Here is a 20072-nt window from a genome sequence, read left to right as displayed (position 1 = left end):
ATGATGTCTCCTGGCTTCGTTTCATGCAAATGATAATTCAGTTCTTTTTTAAGGCCACCAATTATCCAAAATGTGCATCCCCAGCACATGAACACGGCAGCTCTTGTAGGTCAGTTGGTGTGCAGGTTAACAGCTTGGATCCAATTTTAGCAGACTTGAGCAGAAAACAGTCTACTGACGCAAACACGAGCGTTCAAAAGTTTGGGGTCACTTAGAAATGTAAAACATGAAAACCCAACTTTTGAACGGTGGTGTATGTAGATCTATAAAGTCCTCTCCAGTACTCAATGCAGCTCAAGCACACCAGCTCACCTACGACCGCTCAAACACTGCGTTATGATTTCCATATCCTTCTGTACACTACCGTTCAAAAGTTTGGGGTCATCCAGACAATTCCATGTTCTCCATGAAAGCTCCCACTTTCATTCATGTGCTAACATAACTGTACAGGGGTTTTCTAATCATCAGTGAGCCTTTCAACACCATTAGCTAACACAATGTAGCATTAGAACACAGGAGTGATGGTTGCTGGAAATGTTCCTCTGTACCCCTATGGAGATATTCCATTAAAAATCAGCCATTTCCAGCTGCAATAGTCATTTACCACATTAACAAGGTCTAGACTGGATTTGACTAGACTGGCGCTATCGAGCTGTTAGGCACAAAAGCAACAAATTTAAGTTTTCATTTATTCCAACTTCTGTCGCCTTGCTCAACAATAACAGGTGAGGGGCATTTTTTGGTTGCTCGGGGGTGATGGGTGAGTCACCGTGTTAGAGCAGATATTTATTTGATTCATGTTCTTATGTGTGGCTTGCAATTATCTTGTTAACTACCTCAGCACATGCACTTTGAATGGGCAGCGCAACATAACCTATTATCCAATACTGGCACTTCGAAGGGACATATATAATATAAGTCTCAAACTCTTGTGCAAGCACTTTAATTTGGGAGGTGCAATAATCAGTCTGTCGGGTACTGTTCTGTATTTATAAACTGTTCTTAGAATCTGCACTTGTACTTTAGGGACGGTGCAATACTCTGGACATTTGTTTCTGTTGTAATAAGGTAGACGAGCTGCTGTTGTCCTTTGCGAATGTATGTGTTTTTCTCTTCTTTTCATCAGATGTGAGCCCAAGACAAATTTCCCCAAGGGGACAATAAAGTTGATCCTTATCCTTATCCTTATCCTTATCCTTATTTATCATTTATTTAATGCTATTGTCATTGAAAAAAAATGATTTCAAGAAAAAGAAAAAACATTTCTAATTGACCTCAAACTTTTGAACAGTAGTGCATATTTAGATAATGTCATATTTTTAATTAGACATGTAAGATGAAATGATGTTGATGATGGCTCGTGTCCTTGTTCCTCTTTTAGCACACATCACACAGTATTACAATGAAGAAGAACATTCAATCATCAAATACAATCATTTTCATAACAAGCTGCTGTGGAGGCAAAACCTTTTTGTTCTTTGCAATAAATCTTTTGTTCTTTTATTCAGAGCTCTGAAGGTACAGGTGACACAGAGTGCAAAGCAGTCTATGTGTCAAGTCAAACTGGAAGGAGCTGAGAACTCAAAGGAGAAGCATTTACGCACAGGTTCTACACTCAGCTGGGGCGGAAACAATCTGCGGCTGCAGGTTTGCCACCGGCGGCAAAAAAGGGGACACACGCAGGACTGAGGAGGAACTGAGAATGAATGACCGAGTTCAAACAAAGTGTCCGTGAGTTTCTGTTGGGAAAGCATCAAGATCTGCAGCAAACTGTGCAGGATTGCCTTCATCTCCAAAATCCGGGTTGCAGCCGGTAAGAGCAGAATTGTGGAGACTCTAAAAGACTGTTTAAGCTGCCGATGTGTGCCACTGCAGTATGTGTTAGCATTAGCATTAGCCACGGAGATCAGCCACGAGGGGCTTGCTGTAAACTTTGTCTGTTTACCAGTAATTGCCCTGTGTTTTGTAATTGTTCAGTTGAAAATAAGATTGCAGGCTAATTGGTGCTAATTAGAGGGTTCCAGCTAAGACCAGTGAATTCATCCTGTTTGTAATGGTGGGTTTTTACGATGCCCTTTATTTATTTATTGGATCTGGAAAGGATTGCACTTTAAAAGCACTTTATGCACTTTAAATCATTTTAAAACCATGAAGTAAAAAGTATAAAATGGTTAAAAAAATTTGATAAAAATGCTCAGAGTAATTTGTTAAACTGTGATTTAAAATTAACTCTTTAAAATGCAGATAAATTCATGTGTGGTATAGTATTGGGTTGAATATTGCTCATGCCATGATTTGTCGCTTCAGTTTATGTGGTGTTGAGGTTGACAAACATAAAGTGAGTGGAGTAGCATTTGCCAATGTGGTGAAAATGTCCATGAGGAATGGTTGTTACTATTTGCTGAATGCAGTAATGCGAACATTGTCCTTTTGTGTTCTGTTTAAAGGTTTTTCACCTTAATCTATCAACTAAACGTATGGACTTATGGAAGTTGCCACCTCTGTATCTCATGAATTTGTGACCACTGCAAAATAAAAGAGGGAAAAGAAAGAAAGCAACTGTCTGATTGATGAGTGGAGTCCTGCTCAAACCCTGGGTAGATGAAACATCATTTTTCAAGTGGGGAAACTGCAGAAACTGTGAGAAAAATCATCAATGAGAATCACCTGTCATTGAAAGTGGGAGGACACTTGACACTATGGGAGAGTGCAAAGAACAGAGAGTGAGAGCTGCCTTTAAACAGAACACTGAGCAGTAAAATACATTCACGAACTTACAGCATGAACAGTTTTCTACCAGCAGTCCTGTCTTGAATCACCTGCAGTAGCATCTTTATGTTCTCTTTATTCTCTTTTTCCATGTCTGTTTTCTGTCTATGTTCCTTATTTTTAACAGTTTAAGTTCATTTGTAACAGTTTTAGGTGAAAGTGAAAAGAGCTAAAAGTGAACTATTGAGTTGAAATGTGTCCTCTGTGTTGGCTGATGAACATATGGGACACTCTGACACTTGTGGTATTCTAATGAAGATGTGTTTGATGTGACAGGTGATTGGCAGGAGGAGGAGAGTCTGACGGAGGAGCAGAGGAATGTTGGCAGCCATTTAGTCTGAGCTCAACAACGGAGGAAACATGGATTCTTCACAAAAAGTGAGCAACATACCACTGTAACATTATTATCATTCATTTGTTGTTTAAAATGTCTAAAGTTTAGGGCTGCAGCTATCAAATATTTTAGTAATCGAGTATTCTATCGAATATTCCGGCGATTAATTGAGTAATCGGATAAAACATACTTTTGCTTAATTAAAGAGCAATTATAAATATGTAAGAGAAAGTAAGACATTTCACTTAATAATGAACAACAAATTGGTTTCCTTTTTTAGAAAACAGACATCTTTATTTCACATCACAGATGTATACAAATAAAAATAACACTAAACATAAATAAAATTACTTTCAACTTTGTATTTTCTTTAAAGTCTCAAAAACTTAAGCATAAATCAAATAAAAATAAATAATAACTAAACACTACCTTTATCTGTGCAACTTTACTTTCAGAACTCCAGTTCAGACATAAGTCATGACAGTTTTCTTACTACTCCTTAGCTGTCTCTCTCATGACAAGTGTGTGCTCAAGTCTTTAAAGGAGCATGTGATTGTAGTGAAGGAAGGTGAGCATGTCAACATGCTCAGGGCTGAGGCTTGCCCTCCTCTTTGAAGCAATGTTATCTGCTGCTGAAAACAGACGCTCTGATGGCCTGGATGTGGCCGGAATACACAGCAGGGACTTTGCCAGCTCTGCCAGTGTTGGAAACCGTGCTTCTTGGACACAGGACGTTCTCTAAAATACATCAAGACCTGTGGAAAATTTGTGACAACAAAAGAATTTAAAATGTGTTTTGTTTATGTTTATTTAGATTTTGCAATACAGTTGTATTACAGTCATTTTCTGTTTCTGTAGTACAATGCTTTTCTATCGTGTAATGTCTTATTGTAGAAATTGTTAAACAGAGCCAAAATTACCTCCTGCTGTACAGCTTCGTTTGACTGCTGCTCCTTATCTTGTTCTTCATCACTGGTGGTGGAGTCTAAGTCAAGGAATGATGTGGCCCTCTTGGCATGTGCTACTAGTGGGGAGTCCTGTGCTGTGCTAGATGCTGCATTTTCATTTGCAGTGGGCTGCCTCACTTGCTGTTTGGCAGCAAGTGCCATGGCTCGTACTGCATTTTGGACCTTGAATACATCATCAGCAGGCAAGAACCTCAGTTTTCGAAACCTGGGATCCAGAGCAGCAACAAGCAGGGTGATGTTTGGAGATTCAGGTGCAAACTCAGTTAGTCCTTGCCATCTTTCTGTGACCTGGGGGGTATTCCACGAAGCTGGCTTAGGTCTAAGCCTGGCTTATTTCGGTCAGCTTCGCTAACTTTAGTGAGAGTTTAGTTCCACCAACAAGGCTTAGGGCTAGCCTGGCTTGGTAACCATGGTAACTCAGCCAGAGCAACAAGCCTGGTCCGGGGCAGGCTAACAGTCAAGCTTACTTTAGCCCCATGTCAGAGAAGGTTCTGACGAGCTTCAGAAAGACGCCTGTGAACCGCATGTTACACATTAAATTCATCTTGATCTGTAATCAATGATGTTCTTGTTCGGTGACATACGTTGAGACCTTTTTTAAATTTTCTTATTTAAATAACGCCGGAATAACCGTGAATCAAACTATATAATATTCCACTACACATTTTGTCACAGTGCGCAACTGTGGATCAGTGGTTAGAGCGTAGTTAAGTAGATTAAATGTGATTTTTACTTTTCATTGCGCCGTGGGTTCGAATCCACCAGCGGTAAATACTTGGAAATATCTGATTTTCTTTCTTCTTTCACCCTCAAAGTGCAGTCAACACATAACAGGAATAGGCACAGATTGTCTTAAAATAAGCAGGACACAACAGCCACAGTTTTCCATAAAGAATACCTTCCTTTTACCAACGGTCCAATCTGATCATGATGATAATCCAAAGGTGATGCCAAATGATGAGATAACTATTTTGTGTACAAGCTCATTTGTGTCTTCTCCCTCATTTAAATGTAGGACACAGTAGCACTATCATCTCTAATAAAAATGACATCTCCTCTATAGGCCTACATGTTTTTTTCTGCTTTTTTATTCAAAGTTTGAGTGTTTGATGAAACATCTCCACATGAAGTTGCCCCTTTTTTCCAAAGTTTTCCGACTTTGGTTTTAGGTGTTACCTGCTGCTTTATTCATCTATGGTGGACATATATTTGTCAAATCAAGAACATGAATTAGGCCTACCAGAGTAAAAAGTGAAAACCACCATCACATTATACAAAACCAGGCTATGTTGTAGCCTCTTTCTCGCTCTATATATATATATGTTTATACACACATTAAAAAATGTCTTCAATGGGTTTTGAAAAGCTTTATTTTTTATTTCATCAAGATTGATCTCTTCTGGGCCACAGTAGTGTGACAAACTTCAGGGTGAGGAAAAAAAGTCATCAACCACTGCAGTTGTGGGTTATCCCTAATCAGTGTCAAAAACTTGCCCTCTGAAAATTAAATTTTCAGACGTGTGCGTGCGTACGCTCAGACTAAGTGCTTCATTAAAAGAAAATAAACACGCATTTAAACGGTCGGCAATGCTTTGCCAGGCAGCGTCTCGAGCTTTATTTATCGCAACCGTGTTGCCTTTTCTTGTGATAATCTCCCTGTAGTCCTCATACAACTCCGTGAGAAGTTTCTGCTCCGCCGAAGAGAAATTCTCCGCTCTGTTTTTAGACATAATATCATCATTTCGACGATCGACACATCGGGGCTTTTTATCTCCCCCGGACGCGCGCTCAGCCACAGCTTGGATCAGCCTGGCTTGAATAAGCGTCTCTGAAAAACAGCTGAGCCTTGTTTGTGGAACTACTTGCAGCTGAGATTAAAGTTGCCGCTTGTTCAAGCCACGCTTACCGGCGTAAGCCCAGCCTGTTTTAGCCAGCTTCGTGGAATACCCCCCTGTTCTGCTGCGTGAGCCTGGAATGACCTCACAGCTGCAGTCTCAAGATCTGGACTCTGTACAGGGTGACCCAAAAGTTTGGAAACAAAGTTTAACTGCAGTGTCTATTTCAGTTGGGGGTGCATGAATTCAATCTTATTTTACCCATTTTTGTTATAGCATAATAAAATAACTTAAAAGCATAGTATTTGCCGAGGGCAATAACTCAGAAGAAAATGAATAGAACCATAAGGTATGCTGGAGCATAACTTCAAAATGCAGGCCATCAGTGTCAGATTTCAAAACTCTTGATGGTAAAGTATCTGACAGTTTTAATTTTTTTTAAACATCCAAAAGTACTATGACGCAACATTTACTGGCCAGTCTGAGGAACCTTCATTAGCATGAATGAAGATACAGATCCAGAAGATACCAGTGTAACCAGTTGGTGGAAACGTTCACGTCTTTGTATAAGATACAAACATGAACATGTCGAAATATGTTTGCTTTACACTAATCTGTTACTCTTCTGAATATATCTGTGGTACTGATTTATTGAAATAACATATATTATTTGGATTATAGACTTGTCATTTGTTTCCAAACTTTTGGGTCACCCTGTATGTTTTTAAGTTTGTGCACAAGATGTGGAAGTGCAGAAAGTGTGACATACTGTTGTCCACTCAGAAACACTGGCTAATTCAAAGGGCTCAAGGACCTGGTTCAGCTCCTCAATCAGGTTCCACTGTTCAGGTTTGAGATCCAGCTAGTGTTTCCCTCTTTGGGTCACTGCTGGGTCGGACAGCGTAGCTGTCACCGGCCATCTCTGTTCTTGCAACCTGGACAACATGGCGTAGGTGCTGTTCCAGCATGTGCAGACATCTTGCACCAACATGTTCTCCTTGACACCCATTTGTTTCTGCTTGTCCTTCAACTTGGTGCATGCCAGTTCACTCTTTTTAAAGTGTTCGACAAGGCTTCTTGCAGCAGCCACACACTTGGAAATAGCCTGATGACTCTTCAGAGAACTGTGCACACCCAAGTTGAGGGTGTGCCCGGCACATCGCACTCATCCCCATCCGTGCTTTTCGTGTAAAATGTTTGCTGCTGCTACAACATTTGCACCATTGTCGTGGACAACAGGGCTGGGCGATATGACCAAAATTTTATATCCCGATATAGCTTATTTTATATCCCGATACGATATATCCAAACCACCGCCATATGACAGAAGTTCCCCCTCTTTTAGGTACAAGCTCGTCAGTTTGAGCTGGTTGTTCGTGTGCATATTTCCCAGTTGGCATGCAATTGTAATCAACGTTGTAGGAGAGAGGAATAACGTTGTGGAAGAAGACCAAAAACTGAGTATAAAACACCCAAAATATGTTTTTGAATTAGAGGCTAAATGCTGTGGTTTATTTTAGTATGACAGTGAAGAAACATTTTCATTTATGTCCCGCTCCGTAAGTCTGGATGGGACTTACGGCCATCTGGCCACGGAGTGATGTGGGTCTCCCCCTCCCCTCACTGGGACTGCTGCGGGGTTACTGGACTAACAACCTGTGCTTTGGAAAGGGGGAGGGAGACGCTCACAGCAGCGCCTGCTGCTTGTTGAGGACAGTAACTGCAGAATGATCAGAGTTTTCCTGTCAGTCTCCAAAGCGGCACAAAAAGTCGCTAGATTTGTCGCTAGTCGCTTTTGACAAAAAAAAGTCGCTAGGATGCTTTGGAAAGTCGCTAGATTTAGCGAGAAAGTCGCTAAGTTGGCAACGCTGCCGCGTGCCTGGGCTTGCCGTAAGGCACGTCGGTGACGTAAAATACGGCCATAAAGCGTGTTTTGCAACACTGCGATATAAACGATAGGATCTTCACATAAAACGATAGACATTTTCTATCGTCCAGACGATATCTATCGTCATATCGCCCAGCCCTAGTGGACAACAGCCTTGATTTTCTCTGCTGGAATGTTGAATTTAGTAATTACCTCCTCTATCCACTCTGCAATATTTGCAGCCATGTGTCTCTCCTCAAGGGGCATTGTTGTCAAGCAATGGGACACCATGTTCCAATTCTTCCCAAGATAGTGGCATGTCACCCCCATATAAGCCTCTGTTGCAATGCTTGTCCATATATCAGTTGTGATTGCAAATTTATCCAAGACTGTGATGATTTACTGAAAAAGATCAGAAAAAGTAAGATTAAATGTCATAATCGCACTACAGTAGGTTTATGGCTGTGTATTTAAACTAAACTCACACCGTCTGACCCAGTTCACTGCCTTCAAAATAAGATTAATACACCTGCTGTATTGAAGCACATTAGGCTTCAGTGTTACTTATATTTTATCCATCAATGAAAAGAGTGACACACACACTATAAGTTTGTTGTTCCACACTGTGTGTTCCACAACACTGTATGATCTGCTAGAAATGATGTGCTGGTGACAATGAGCTAAATAAATATGACACCTGCTCAGTTAATGTGATCATGTTTTTAATTCACCTACTTCATTCCACACCACTGTCTTTTTTCGGATTAAACAAACCCTGTGTGAAAGTAGCGTTAGCCTTAGGGGCATAATTACTAGCCACCATCATAATAAACTAGCTATACAGTTGACGTTAGCCATAATTAACAGCAATAGCCTTCCACGGGACTAACATTACGTTACGTTAACGTTAGTAACATGCGTTAATGTTAATCATATTGATTTTACCTTGTCTCGTGTGGTCCGCTCTCTGAGTAGATTGTATGTCTTCTCTTGAGATGCTGCAGCATTGAAGATGTGCTGTTGTGGAACACCAACTTTCATCGTGACGTGAACACACATCACGATGTTCTCCTGGATTTTCAACTTGAAATGCTCCCAAACTCTGGACATTTTCTGTAGTTACCTCCTGCACGTTTCTTCTCTTTCGTTGTCACTTTTTTCCTTCAGGTCTTCTATTTTCCCGCTCGCTAAACAAAACAACACATCCAGGGTTCTCGCCAGGATTTTTTTTACAGCGTAACGGCAGGCCCTCCCACACGCGCGCGCACGCATGCACAATAGCCTTCATTCATACATGGCAACAGGAAATTCTGATTTCAGCTGAAAAGTATTGACCGGGGGGGCTCTGAAGCCGAGAGATAAAAATAGAAGTCAGTTAGACTGTTTATATTTGAATTCTGACTTTGCTCTCCGAGGTAATTGGAGAATAAAATCCTGTTACCTGTGTGATTCTGTGAAATCCTGTGCTCCTGAACGCACCTCGCGGAACCCGGCAGTGTGTCGTCATTAGCAACAACAAACCCACCTGGAGGGAGCGGAGCGGAGCGGCTCGGCGGCGGCTGGTATCTCTGCTCCGGTGACAGCCGGCTGCATACCATGAATAAACTGACAGAGGGAAGCGCAACCGAGCTCGTTTTCTCGGTTTTCGCCGGCGAACGGCTCAAATATTCCATGCGTCCTCCCCCACCACGTTAGCTTAACTTGCTAGCAGCCAGCTTATAGATGTTCCTCTTTACCAGAAGGGTTTGTTTGTTTGTTTGTTTGTTTATTATTCTTCAATCATAGCACATACAAAGAAAAAAAAGACAATTCCATTACGACAATTTGGCTCTGAAATTAGCTAGATCGAAAGGGTTTTGGCTGAAGTTAAGACTTATTATGCCAAACCCTATTAAACAATTAGACACAATTAAAAGGAAAAAAAGAGAAAAAAAAAAAAACAAAAATGGCACACTTGCTTAACAATGTTAGTCCTACAATATACAGAGCATACAGAGGAAAAATGTAACCAAAAAAAGAATATATATACATCTGAAGAGGTTAACATCAAGGATGATGATAAGAAAATATTAACCAAATTGAATGAAAGTATACTCGGAAAAAAGTAAAGAAAATAAAAATAAGACAAAACAATACATTTTGAATGTCTAAAAACAAAATAATGAAGTCAAGTAGTAATAAAAAAAAAAAAAAAAAAAAACTGAAAAAAACATTTCCAGACAATTTGCTCAACGGAATATCTACTCAAGTTTCCTATAATTTAGAAACGTGTTCAGTTTATATGTTTTTTTGAAGGTATTGATTGTTTTGGAGCCTTTTAACTGATCATCTAATTTATTCCAGAGATCAACACCTCGGACCGAAACACATCTACATTTTAGATCTAACCTCGCTCTACTTTTCTTAAAAATAGCCGTTCCTCTAAGATTGTATGAAGACTCTCTGGGTGCAAACAATCCTTGTAAACTGTTTGGGAGTAAATTATTATAAGCCTTGTACATTACTACTGCTGTACTTAAATCCACAAGGTCCTGCAATTTTAAGATATTAAAATGAACAAAAAGTGGATTTGTAGGAGCATAGTAATGTGCATTACCAATAACTCTGACTGCTTTCTTTTGCAATAGAAAAATTGGCTGGATATTTGTTTTGTAGTTATTGCCCCATATTTCCACACAGTAATTCAAGTATGGCAGAATTAATGAGTTGTATAAAACATAGAGTGCATTTTGATTCACACAGGGCTTTATTTTATAGAGAATTGCAACAATTTTAGAAATTTTTGATTTTAGAGTATTTATATGTGATTTCCAATTAAGCTTATTGTCAATGACAACTCCCAAGAATTTTGTAGCACACACTCTTTCAATTTTAACGTCCACAATTTTCAACTGGCAAGATTTAGTAAAAGTTTTATTTCCGAAAATAATATATTTAGTTTTATTTAAATTAATCGAAAGTCTATTACTATCAAACCATTTTACTAATGTTTTAAGCTCTGATGTTACTGTGTCCATAAGCAGTTCAAGATTTTGTCCAGAACAATAAAGACTGGTGTCATCAGCAAACAGTATACAGTGTAGATTTCGCATAACTTCAGCAATATCGTTGATGTACAAAATAAACAATTTGGGACCCAGGACGGAGCCCTGGGGAACACCATGGGTTATTTTTGTTCTTTCAGAATTAACATAATTGATTTGAACGTACTGGTCTCGATCAACAAGGTAACTTTTTAACCAGGCCAATGCCGTCCCTCTAACTCCATACCTTTCCATTTTTTTTAAAAGCAATGAATGGTCTATGGTGTCAAAGGCCTTACTAAGATCAACAAAAATTCGAATTGCATACTTTCTTTCATCTATTGATATGGATATATCTTCTACAAGTTTCATAACCGCCATTGCAGTAGACCTGCCTGATCTAAAACCATATTGCTGTTCGCATAACAAGTTATATTTCCCTATAAAACTGTCAAGTCTATTTACATATAACTTTTCCAGTATTTTAGAAAATTGTGAAAGAATTGAAATTGGCCTGTAGTTAGTGAATTGATGTCGGTCTCCACTTTTGAAGATCGGTATAACTTTTGCAGTTTTCATAGCACTTGGAAATGTTCCACTTAAAAAAGACTGATTGCAGATATAGGCAAACGGAGTTGCTATTATATGAATGATATCTTTCAATAAAACCATGTCTATATCTAAGAAATCTGTTGTTCTTTTATTCTTACAGGAACTTACAATTTCTATAATTTCATTTTCATTTACACTTCTAATAAAAAAGAATTCATATTACTTTTAATACTTTTAACATCAAATTCATTTTGGTTACTAGCTTGTGCAATGCTGTTAGCTAAAGTTGGTCCTACATTAACAAAAAAATGATTGAATGCATTAGTGATTTCTTTAGTTTCTGAGACCATTTCATTGTTGACACTAAAATATGTAGGAAATTTGTTATTTTTCCCTCCATTTCTTATAATACCATTTAGTACTTTCCAAGTACCCTGGATATTACTTTTGTTCTGTTCCAACAAGTTATCGTAATACAATTTTTTACTGAGTCTTATTATTTGTGTCAACTTATTCTTATAAATTTTATACCTTTCTTCAGTATGTTTGGTTCTATGTTTCAAAAATAATCTGTAGAGTTGTTGTTTCTTTTTGCACGATTTAACTATGCTCTTAGTAATCCATGGTTTTTGCTGATTATTACAAATATCTTTAATATGATGTTTCTCAAGGGGACAATGCTTATTATACAGCAGAAGTAATATAGATAAAAAGACATTAAATGCCTCATCAGGGTCGGAAGATATATAGACCTCCTCCCATGTCTGTAAATACAAGTCTGCCTGTAAAGCAGCAACAGCTTCTGGTGTACGAAACCTTACCATTTTGAATTGTTCAATTTTGGTAATATTATATTGCAAATTGTCAAAAATACCAAAAACAGGGAGATGGTCACTGATATCATTGATGAGTATTCCTGCAATAATTTGATTTCCTAGTTGATTTGTAAATATATTGTCAATTAATGTTGAAGTGCTCTCAGTAATTCTTGTTGGTTTGTGAATCAGTGGAAAAAGAGTATTACTGTTCATAGTAGAAATGAAATCTGCAATTTTAGTATTTTCCTGAACATGTAAAAGGTTTATATTAAAGTCGCCACAGACAATATGTACCTTGCTTATGTTACTAAACAAACTATCAATCTTTTGATTAAAAATATCTACAGACGATCCTGACTGTCTATATACACAACTAACAACAATGTTTTTTCCTTTCTCAACAATAATTTCCACTGTCAAGCATTCTAAAATCCCATCAATGATGGTAGACCTACTATCGATTTTTTTACATCTTAGATCAGAATTTACATATAATGCAACTCCTCCACTTCGTTTGTTTATCCTATTTAAAGTAAAAAACTCATACCCATCCAACTCTACTTCACTAGTTATGTCTGCATCTAACCAAGTCTCAGACATTGCGATAACACTGAATTTTCTAAACTGACAGAGATATGATTTGAAATCTTCAAAGTGCTTTTTCAGACTTCTGCAGTTAAAATGAATAACACTAAACGCTCCACTCATATTAATACACATAAATTGTTCATCAGTATAATAATCACTGTTAATGGTCATATCATTAAACAAATTTTGATCAGGATCTATTTCACAACCAAATTCATTAGTTTTATAATTGCTGAAGTAACTAGTCCTCCAATCGTTATAGTTCGTTATCATCCAAAGCAATCAAGTCTTTCACTCCAGCATATCCATCCAGTGAACAAAATATGTCCATTATCCCAACCTCGGATTCTTGTTAATCCATTTTTCAAAGAGAACTTCCACTCGTATCGTTTTAACAAAATTATATTCCCACAAGGATAAACGTCATGATGTGTATCAAGAATTGTCGATGAAATAAATAACATTACTTGTATTGTTCAAGGTCTTTTAGTTCTCTTACCATTATGACCTTAGCTTGCTCCGGATTTGACCCATTAAGTTGGATAAAGGGTCAGTTCTGCTTTCAGATTCTGACCTAGCGGAGCATAAATCCACGGAGAGTTTCCATAAAACACTCACAGACGGACATGGAGCCCCCTGCAGCTACAGGCTGCGTGAACATCGGCAGTCTGACCAGCACCTTGCCGGAGATCCCCTACATACATCCCGCGAGATGTTAACGACGTTAACAAAGTACCTAACCCCCCCTAAAATTTTCTGAACGGATTTAGACGATTCACAGAAATGTTCAAATTTGAAATTAAATCGGCGGAAATCCGCGGATCCGCTGAAAATTGCCATGTATGTTCATTAAATCTCGCGACCGGCTGGCCCAGATGTCAGCCAATGAGCGTCACGCAGATGCTCCCCCTCTCACACACACATGCTGCTCTCTCTCCCTCTCTCATGATGGAGCCACACACTCTCATAGCAACAGCATAATCTTTTAAACTGACAGCGTAACAGCTCATTGCGACAGCGTGGCGGCCCGTTGCAACAGTGTAACGGCCCGTTACGCTGAAATGCGCTGGCGAGAACCCTGACATCCACTTCCTCCGTCGTATTCCATTTTGTGGGTGACGTACACGCATTGTGCCACGCTAAAAATAATCCGTGCGAAACACCGTGACTTGATCTTTACAATTAAATATACTCTTACACTGGTTTAGCGGTGTGCAGATTGTTACCCTCTACGTGAGTTCTATTGGAGGGAGGTGCTGTCCATTGAGTTAATGGCTAATAGGATAGGGGGCGGGACAAAGAGGTCCGGGGTCAGACAGACAGTGCTGTTTTTGTTTTGGGTCAGACACGCTGCATTTATCACACACCTCTCTACGATCGCTACTAAAACGAATATTCCAGGCGCAGGAAATTGTCTCGAGCATTTTTTTTACGAGACTTACCCGAGTAATCGTTTCAGCCCTAGTCTGGAGGTTACTGACTGGGCCGTGTTTTTAGGGAGTCCTCAGCTGATATTGATGAACCGACTGATGTTGTGAGCAGCTGGTTCACAGACTGTGAAACCAGTGTTATTCTTGAAAAAACTGTTAAACTATATCCAAACACTAAGCCATGGCTTTCTAAGAAGCTTAAAGACCTACTGTACAGAAAGAAAACAGTCTTCAGAGAAGGAAATACACTAAATCTGTATAACCGACAGAAGGAAATAAAGTAGGAGATCAGGACCCACAAAAGACAATACAAAGACAGCCTTGAGTCCCAGCTCAAAATGAACAACCTCGGTTCAGTCTGGGACAGCATGAATCTGATCATTGCGACTAATTAATGTGTCAATGAGAGAGTTCAGCTCAGTGGTTATAATTCTGATTTAGAGCTGGCTCAAAGTCTAAACAGTTTTTATGTCAGGTTTGACTCCCATGATTTTAGGGCTAAACATGCTGAGACGAAAAACTGTCTCATGTCAGCCTCTCCACAGAATCCCTTTCTTGATGTGGGCAATGTAATCTGGTGTCTCAAACAGTGCAGGCCAAAGAAAAGTCCTCTACCTGATTACATCGGTGGCCGTTTATTTAAAACTTTTACTGTCTGACTAAATGACCAAGATTGCTGCCGATGTCCCTGTCTGTCTTATGTTTTGTTTGATTTTTCTTTAAATGGCTTTTATGTTGCTTGTAATTGATTTATTGTGTTTTTTACATTTTTAAAACATTTCCTTTAATCGTTGCTATTTCTGTTTTTTACTGTTTTGTTGCTTTTTTGTTTGATGATGAACGCTTGTGTAACTGCTGCACAACAAATTTCCCAGGTCGTTGGGGTCAAATCCAGAATTCAGTGGCAGAATTACAGATCTTTTCTGGACTGGTATCAACATCTGATCATTAAGACCTAAATCTGGACATTGATGTTGTATGCTTTTCATATTGTACATTTCTCCAGTAATGTAACTTAATGGAAAGTCTGGGGATGAAGAGATCCTGGTGGTACAATCCCATCAGTCCCAGCTCTGCTTTGCTTTTCACGCTGATCGACAGATTTTACTTCAAAATATTCTGAAACTATCGTGCAGAAAGCTGAAAACTATCGGCCTGTGAAAATAGTTTTGTTGACATTGTGAGTGTGCTGTTGACACATTTCTAGGTTTCTAATGACAAAGCTGCTGGCATGTCTGCAGATTCTTGATCTTGTTTCAGCCTCATGTCCAACTACATGGAATTGAGAATTTTAGGTTCAATTTTTTCATGATTGCTCTTCCATCACTGCCTCTGTTTTTATCTTTGTCTTTTGCTACAGAAATGTAAACACAGCAATGGAGTGAGATGTGGGACCTCTGAGGAGGATAAGGATGGTTCAGCAACAACGGCAAAAAGAGATGAATCACTGAGTTGTGAGCAATGTGGCAAGACTTTTATCACAGCAACAAAGCTAAGAATTCACAAACGTATTCACACTGTGGACAAATCATTCAGCTGTGATCAGTGTGGAAAGGCTTTTACTACCAAGACTCAGTTAAAAAGACATCAGCTCATTCACAGTGGAGTTAAACCATTCAGCTGTGATCAGTGTGGAAAAGCTTTTACTCAGAAGAGTAGTCTAGCAAATCATCAACTCATTCACAGTGGAGTTAAACCATTCAGCTGTGATCAGTGTGGAAAGGCTTTTACTCAGAAGAAGGATCTAGCAAATCATCAACTCATTCACAGTGGAGTTAAACCATTCAGCTGTGATCAGTGTGGAAAGACTTTTACTACCAAGAGTATGTTAAAAAAACATCAACTCATTCACAGTGGAGTTAAACCATTCAGCTGTGATCAGTGTAGAAAGGCTTTTACTCAGAAGAGTAGTCTAGCAAATCATCAACTCATTCACAGTGGAGTTAAACCATTCAGCTGTGATCAGTGTGGAAAGGCTTGTACTACCAAGAGTATGTTAAAAAGACATCAACTCATTCACAGTGGAGTGAAACCATTCAGCTGTGATCAGTGTGGAAAGGCTTTTACTCAGAAGAGTCACTTAATAAGACATCAACTCATTCACAGTGGAGTTAAACCATTCAACTGTGATCAGTGTGTGAAAACCTTTACTCAACATGAACAGTTGTTGATCCATCAATGCCCCCATTCTGGTAGAAAGTGGTACCACTGTGACTCCTGTGAAAAAACTTTCAGCTCCCAACAGAGCTTAAAATGTCACCAACGCATACACACTGGACATGATGTGCACGTATGTGATCACTGTGGTGAACCATTTGTACGGTACTCGCAGTTAAAAGCTCATGAAGTGACCCACACTGGGGTTAAACCATACATTTGTGACCAGTGTGGGAAACGCTACTGCTCCACTGCATCCCTCAAAGTTCACCAACGTGTCCACACTGGGGAGAGACCATACAGATGTGATGAGTGTAAGAGGACTTTTAAAACTTTGGGTTCCCTGAAACAACACCAGCAGATTCACACCAGAAAGAAAGCATTCAGTCAGTGTCACAGTGAGGTATGTAAAGGCTGTTTTCAGTCACAGTGTACATACAATTATGTATTGGATAATTTTGGATATTGCTGCAAAATTGTTTCAAAACTGTTTTGAACAACTGTGGTCAGTTGAATTCTGTTAACACATTATCAGCTATCGTTCAGTCTAACCTGTATTTGTTTTGATACAGAAATCTGGTCCAGGTTAATCTGGGGATGTAGGTTAGATTAGGAATTCTGACGTAGTCAGTCAACTGTATGTTAAATTCCAACAGGTAAAAGTTTCTTCAGATGTCATTTGGGGTGCTCTCTATCTCAGGCGAGGCATCAGTTCTTCAGTGCTGCAGGAAACACTGACATTCTCTGTGTTTGTGTGTTTGTTTTCCAAGCAGAACGGAACAGATGGACAAAACTCTCAGACTTGTCAGCACTCTGCCAATGGTGAACAGTGCTGCTTTGACCAGTCTGGACCAACGTCCAACCAACAAGAAACCCTAAAACGACACCAGCGTATGCACACTGGACACAGACTGAACCCCTGCCAAGAAGATTTCTCCATGCAGGGTTCAGTAAAAGTTCATGAAGTCCTCCACAAACTTAAAGTCCTTGAGATCCGGCTTCACAGAATTCAGGTCTAATTTCTTGTTTAGTGTCGTCGTTGCAAAATCCATTAAGAGGAAAGCTGCAGTTAACAGACATGACTGGTAAATTAATTAAACCATTCAAAGTGGTTACTCAGTTAAATGAATTATCAGTGGTAGAGGGATAGACGTCTGGATGGAGGCAGTGAGCAGCAGGGTGAATTTATTAACCCTATCTATCTATCCATCTATCCATCCATCATCTGTGATCTATCTATTATCTAGCTATCTAAATATTGAACAAGTAGATCAAATAATCTCTGATTATGTGTGAGTTTAAATATAAAAAACATGAAGTGTTGGATGAAAAGTCCAATCTTTGAAGGCTGACTTAGTTTAGAATCATTTCTTTGTAAATTAGCTGCATCTAGTCATTACCATGACATTGGCATCATGGAACCATGACCACATATGTGTGTCTGGAGATAGTGGCGTTTCTCGAACGGCACATTTTCATGCTTTGACAGATACAGTGAGGGGAAAAACGTTTTCAGACACCCTGAAAATTTTTACACATCTTAAATATTATGAAATATTTGTTAGTCTTTTTCGTGTGTGTTTCTAAGGGTGTGACTGCATCAGAAAGACACAAATACAAACTAGACGAGCCCTCAGTAGAGGGTAGAACCACGCCCACCAAGCCTTTTACTGTCCACAGACAGTAAACAAAATAAAGCTCTCTGTAAAAACCCTCAGAATGTTGAATAGAATAAATGTGGACAGTTTAATGACTGGAAGAGAAGATTTCTGGATCATTTTGGTCATTTTGAGGCTAATTTTGGTCATTTTGTGTCAAAATGTGTTTAATTTTGATCAGTTTACATCTTTTGGTCCGTTTTTAAACATTTTGCATCATTTCATGTTTTTTTTTTTGTGGTAATTCTGGTTATTTTGCATCAAGTTTTGGTCATTTATGTGTCTAATACAGGTCATGTTACATCTCTTTATGTTGTTTTTGTACCATTTTGGTCATTTTATGATTCATTTCATGTGTCTGTAAGGTTGTTTTTGTTTACAATTGTTCATGTTGCTCATATTACTCATTTCATGTCAGTTTGTCCATTCTCTGACTCACTGGCCAATTTTGTCTCATTTTTCATCTTTTTTTTGGTCCGTTTTACTCATTTTATCTCTCATTTTAGTCATTTTGCACCAGTTTAAGATTGTTTTTTTTTCATTTTCATCATTTTGTTGCCCATTTTTGTGTCTGGTTTTGTCATTTTTGGTTAATTGTAGTCACATTTTGGCCACTTTTGGTCTTTTTTTATGTCCATTTTGTAATTTTATGGTATTTTTCTATCTTGGTTGGATGTTTTATGTTTTGGTTATTTTGTGTCCCATTTGAACTGTCCCATAACATTATTGGACCGTTCAGTAGACTGTTTGGATATTTTCTCACCACTGAAACATTTTGTCCATTTTTGTCTCATTTTGGTCATTTTATAGATTAGATTAGATCCAACTTTACTGTCATTGCACAGAGAACAAGTACTAAGACAGTAAATGCATTTTTTAAAAGTCCATTGTGATGTCAGAGAGAAGAACTAACAACTGTTACCACATTCCATATTCTGAAGAAAAACATGGAAACACTTGAGAAAGTCAGTTTAACACACAAAGCTTGGAGATATTGGAGAGTTGTGGTGAAGATTTCAAGTGTGAAACTTGTGAAGACATTGTGAGCAAAGACTGTGACAGAAAAATGAAGCCTCCTCAGCCAGATAGGAAACATTCAGGTAAGACAGAAGTCCAGACAACGAGCTGCAACTCAGCTCCAGATATCAAACTACACACTGACATGTTAGACTGAAGTTTTCACAACACTGACAAGCTAACATTTGCTCATTTTGTGGCTTACTTTGATCAGTTTGCATCCTTAGGGTTGTTAGTGGATAAAATGTTGTCATTTTTCATCTCTTTTTGTTGTTTTTGTTCCATTTTGGTGACTTAAAAGCTGTTTTGGTTGAATTTGCTCATTTTGTGTCTCATTGAGGCTCATTTTCATCATTTTGTCTCTAACCTTGGTCACTTTTTGTCTTTAGGATTATTTTTACTCCTCATTTTTCATGCTATTGAAGTTTTTTCTTCCATTGTGGACATTTTGTGTCTCATTTAGATCATTTTTTTGTATCATTTTGGACATTTTGCATCTGTTTAAGGTTTTTCTGTTTCATTTTATGTCTCATTTTGTGCATTTCAGTCTGTTTTTAGGGAAAAAAGTGTCATAAATCAGACTGTAAATGATATATGAACAAACCTTTCTGTAAAAACTTTCAGAATGTTGAATAGAATAAATGTGGACTGACTAGGTAACCTTACAGAACCTTTACTGTTGTGATGTACGCATTAACCTGACTTTATACACTCTGAGAAAAATTATATATCTAACCATTGTGATAGGGATAAATAGAAGTTCCAATCTGTTGACTTTAATTGCAGGATAATGCTTTATAGGCTGCATAGTGCAGTAGTGGTTAGCACTTTCACCTTGCAGCAAGAAGATCCCGGTTCAAATCCCGGGGTGGGCCTGGGATCTTTCTGCACAGAGTTTGCATGTTCTCCCTGTGCATGTGTGGGTTTTCTCCGGGTACTCCGGCTTCCTCCCACAGTCCAAAAATATGCTGAGGTTAATTGATTCCTCTAAATTGTCCGTAGGTGTGAATGTGAGTGTGATTGTCTGTATATGTAGCCCTGTGACAGACTGGTGAC

The 20072-nt window shown here is 38.7% G+C and overlaps 1 protein-coding gene and 1 long non-coding RNA gene across 6 annotated transcripts in view; one reads left to right on the top strand and one right to left on the bottom strand.

Annotated features, from left to right (window-relative positions):
* Positions 1 to 20072, bottom strand: part of LOC127532064 (uncharacterized) — an 80329-nt gene that overhangs the window by 19155 nt on the left and 41102 nt on the right. The window lies entirely within an intron of this gene.
* Positions 1661 to 19686, top strand: LOC127532003 (zinc finger protein OZF-like). Of its 4 annotated transcripts, none has more exons than XM_051942937.1 (5): positions 1661 to 1813; positions 2557 to 2723; positions 3046 to 3147; positions 15545 to 16744; positions 17112 to 19686. In XM_051942937.1, the coding sequence occupies exons 3-5, from the start codon at positions 3130 to 3132 to the stop codon at positions 17358 to 17360; spliced, it is 1467 nt and encodes a 488-aa protein (XP_051798897.1). In that variant the 5' UTR covers positions 1661 to 1813; positions 2557 to 2723; positions 3046 to 3129; the 3' UTR covers positions 17361 to 19686. The 4 variants fall into 4 exon arrangements, with proteins under 4 accessions (XP_051798897.1, XP_051798896.1, XP_051798898.1 ...); XM_051942936.1 differs by having other exon boundaries at positions 2448 to 2723; XM_051942938.1 differs by lacking the exon at positions 2557 to 2723 and having other exon boundaries at positions 17115 to 19686.

This window comes from Acanthochromis polyacanthus, chromosome 22 (assembly GCF_021347895.1).
Source record: "Acanthochromis polyacanthus isolate Apoly-LR-REF ecotype Palm Island chromosome 22, KAUST_Apoly_ChrSc, whole genome shotgun sequence".
NCBI lineage: Eukaryota > Metazoa > Chordata > Actinopteri > Pomacentridae > Acanthochromis > Acanthochromis polyacanthus.
The sequence above is the reverse complement of the archived record's forward strand: the minus strand, read 5'-3'. Positions and strand labels throughout refer to the sequence as shown.

Excerpts from the sequence above, each read along its gene's own strand:
- LOC127532003 (XM_051942935.1), top strand. Across the intron at positions 16,745-17,111 it reads TCAGTCAGTGTCACAGTGAG|CAGAACGGAACAGATGGACA; the intron begins GTATGTAAAGGC and ends TTGTTTTCCAAG.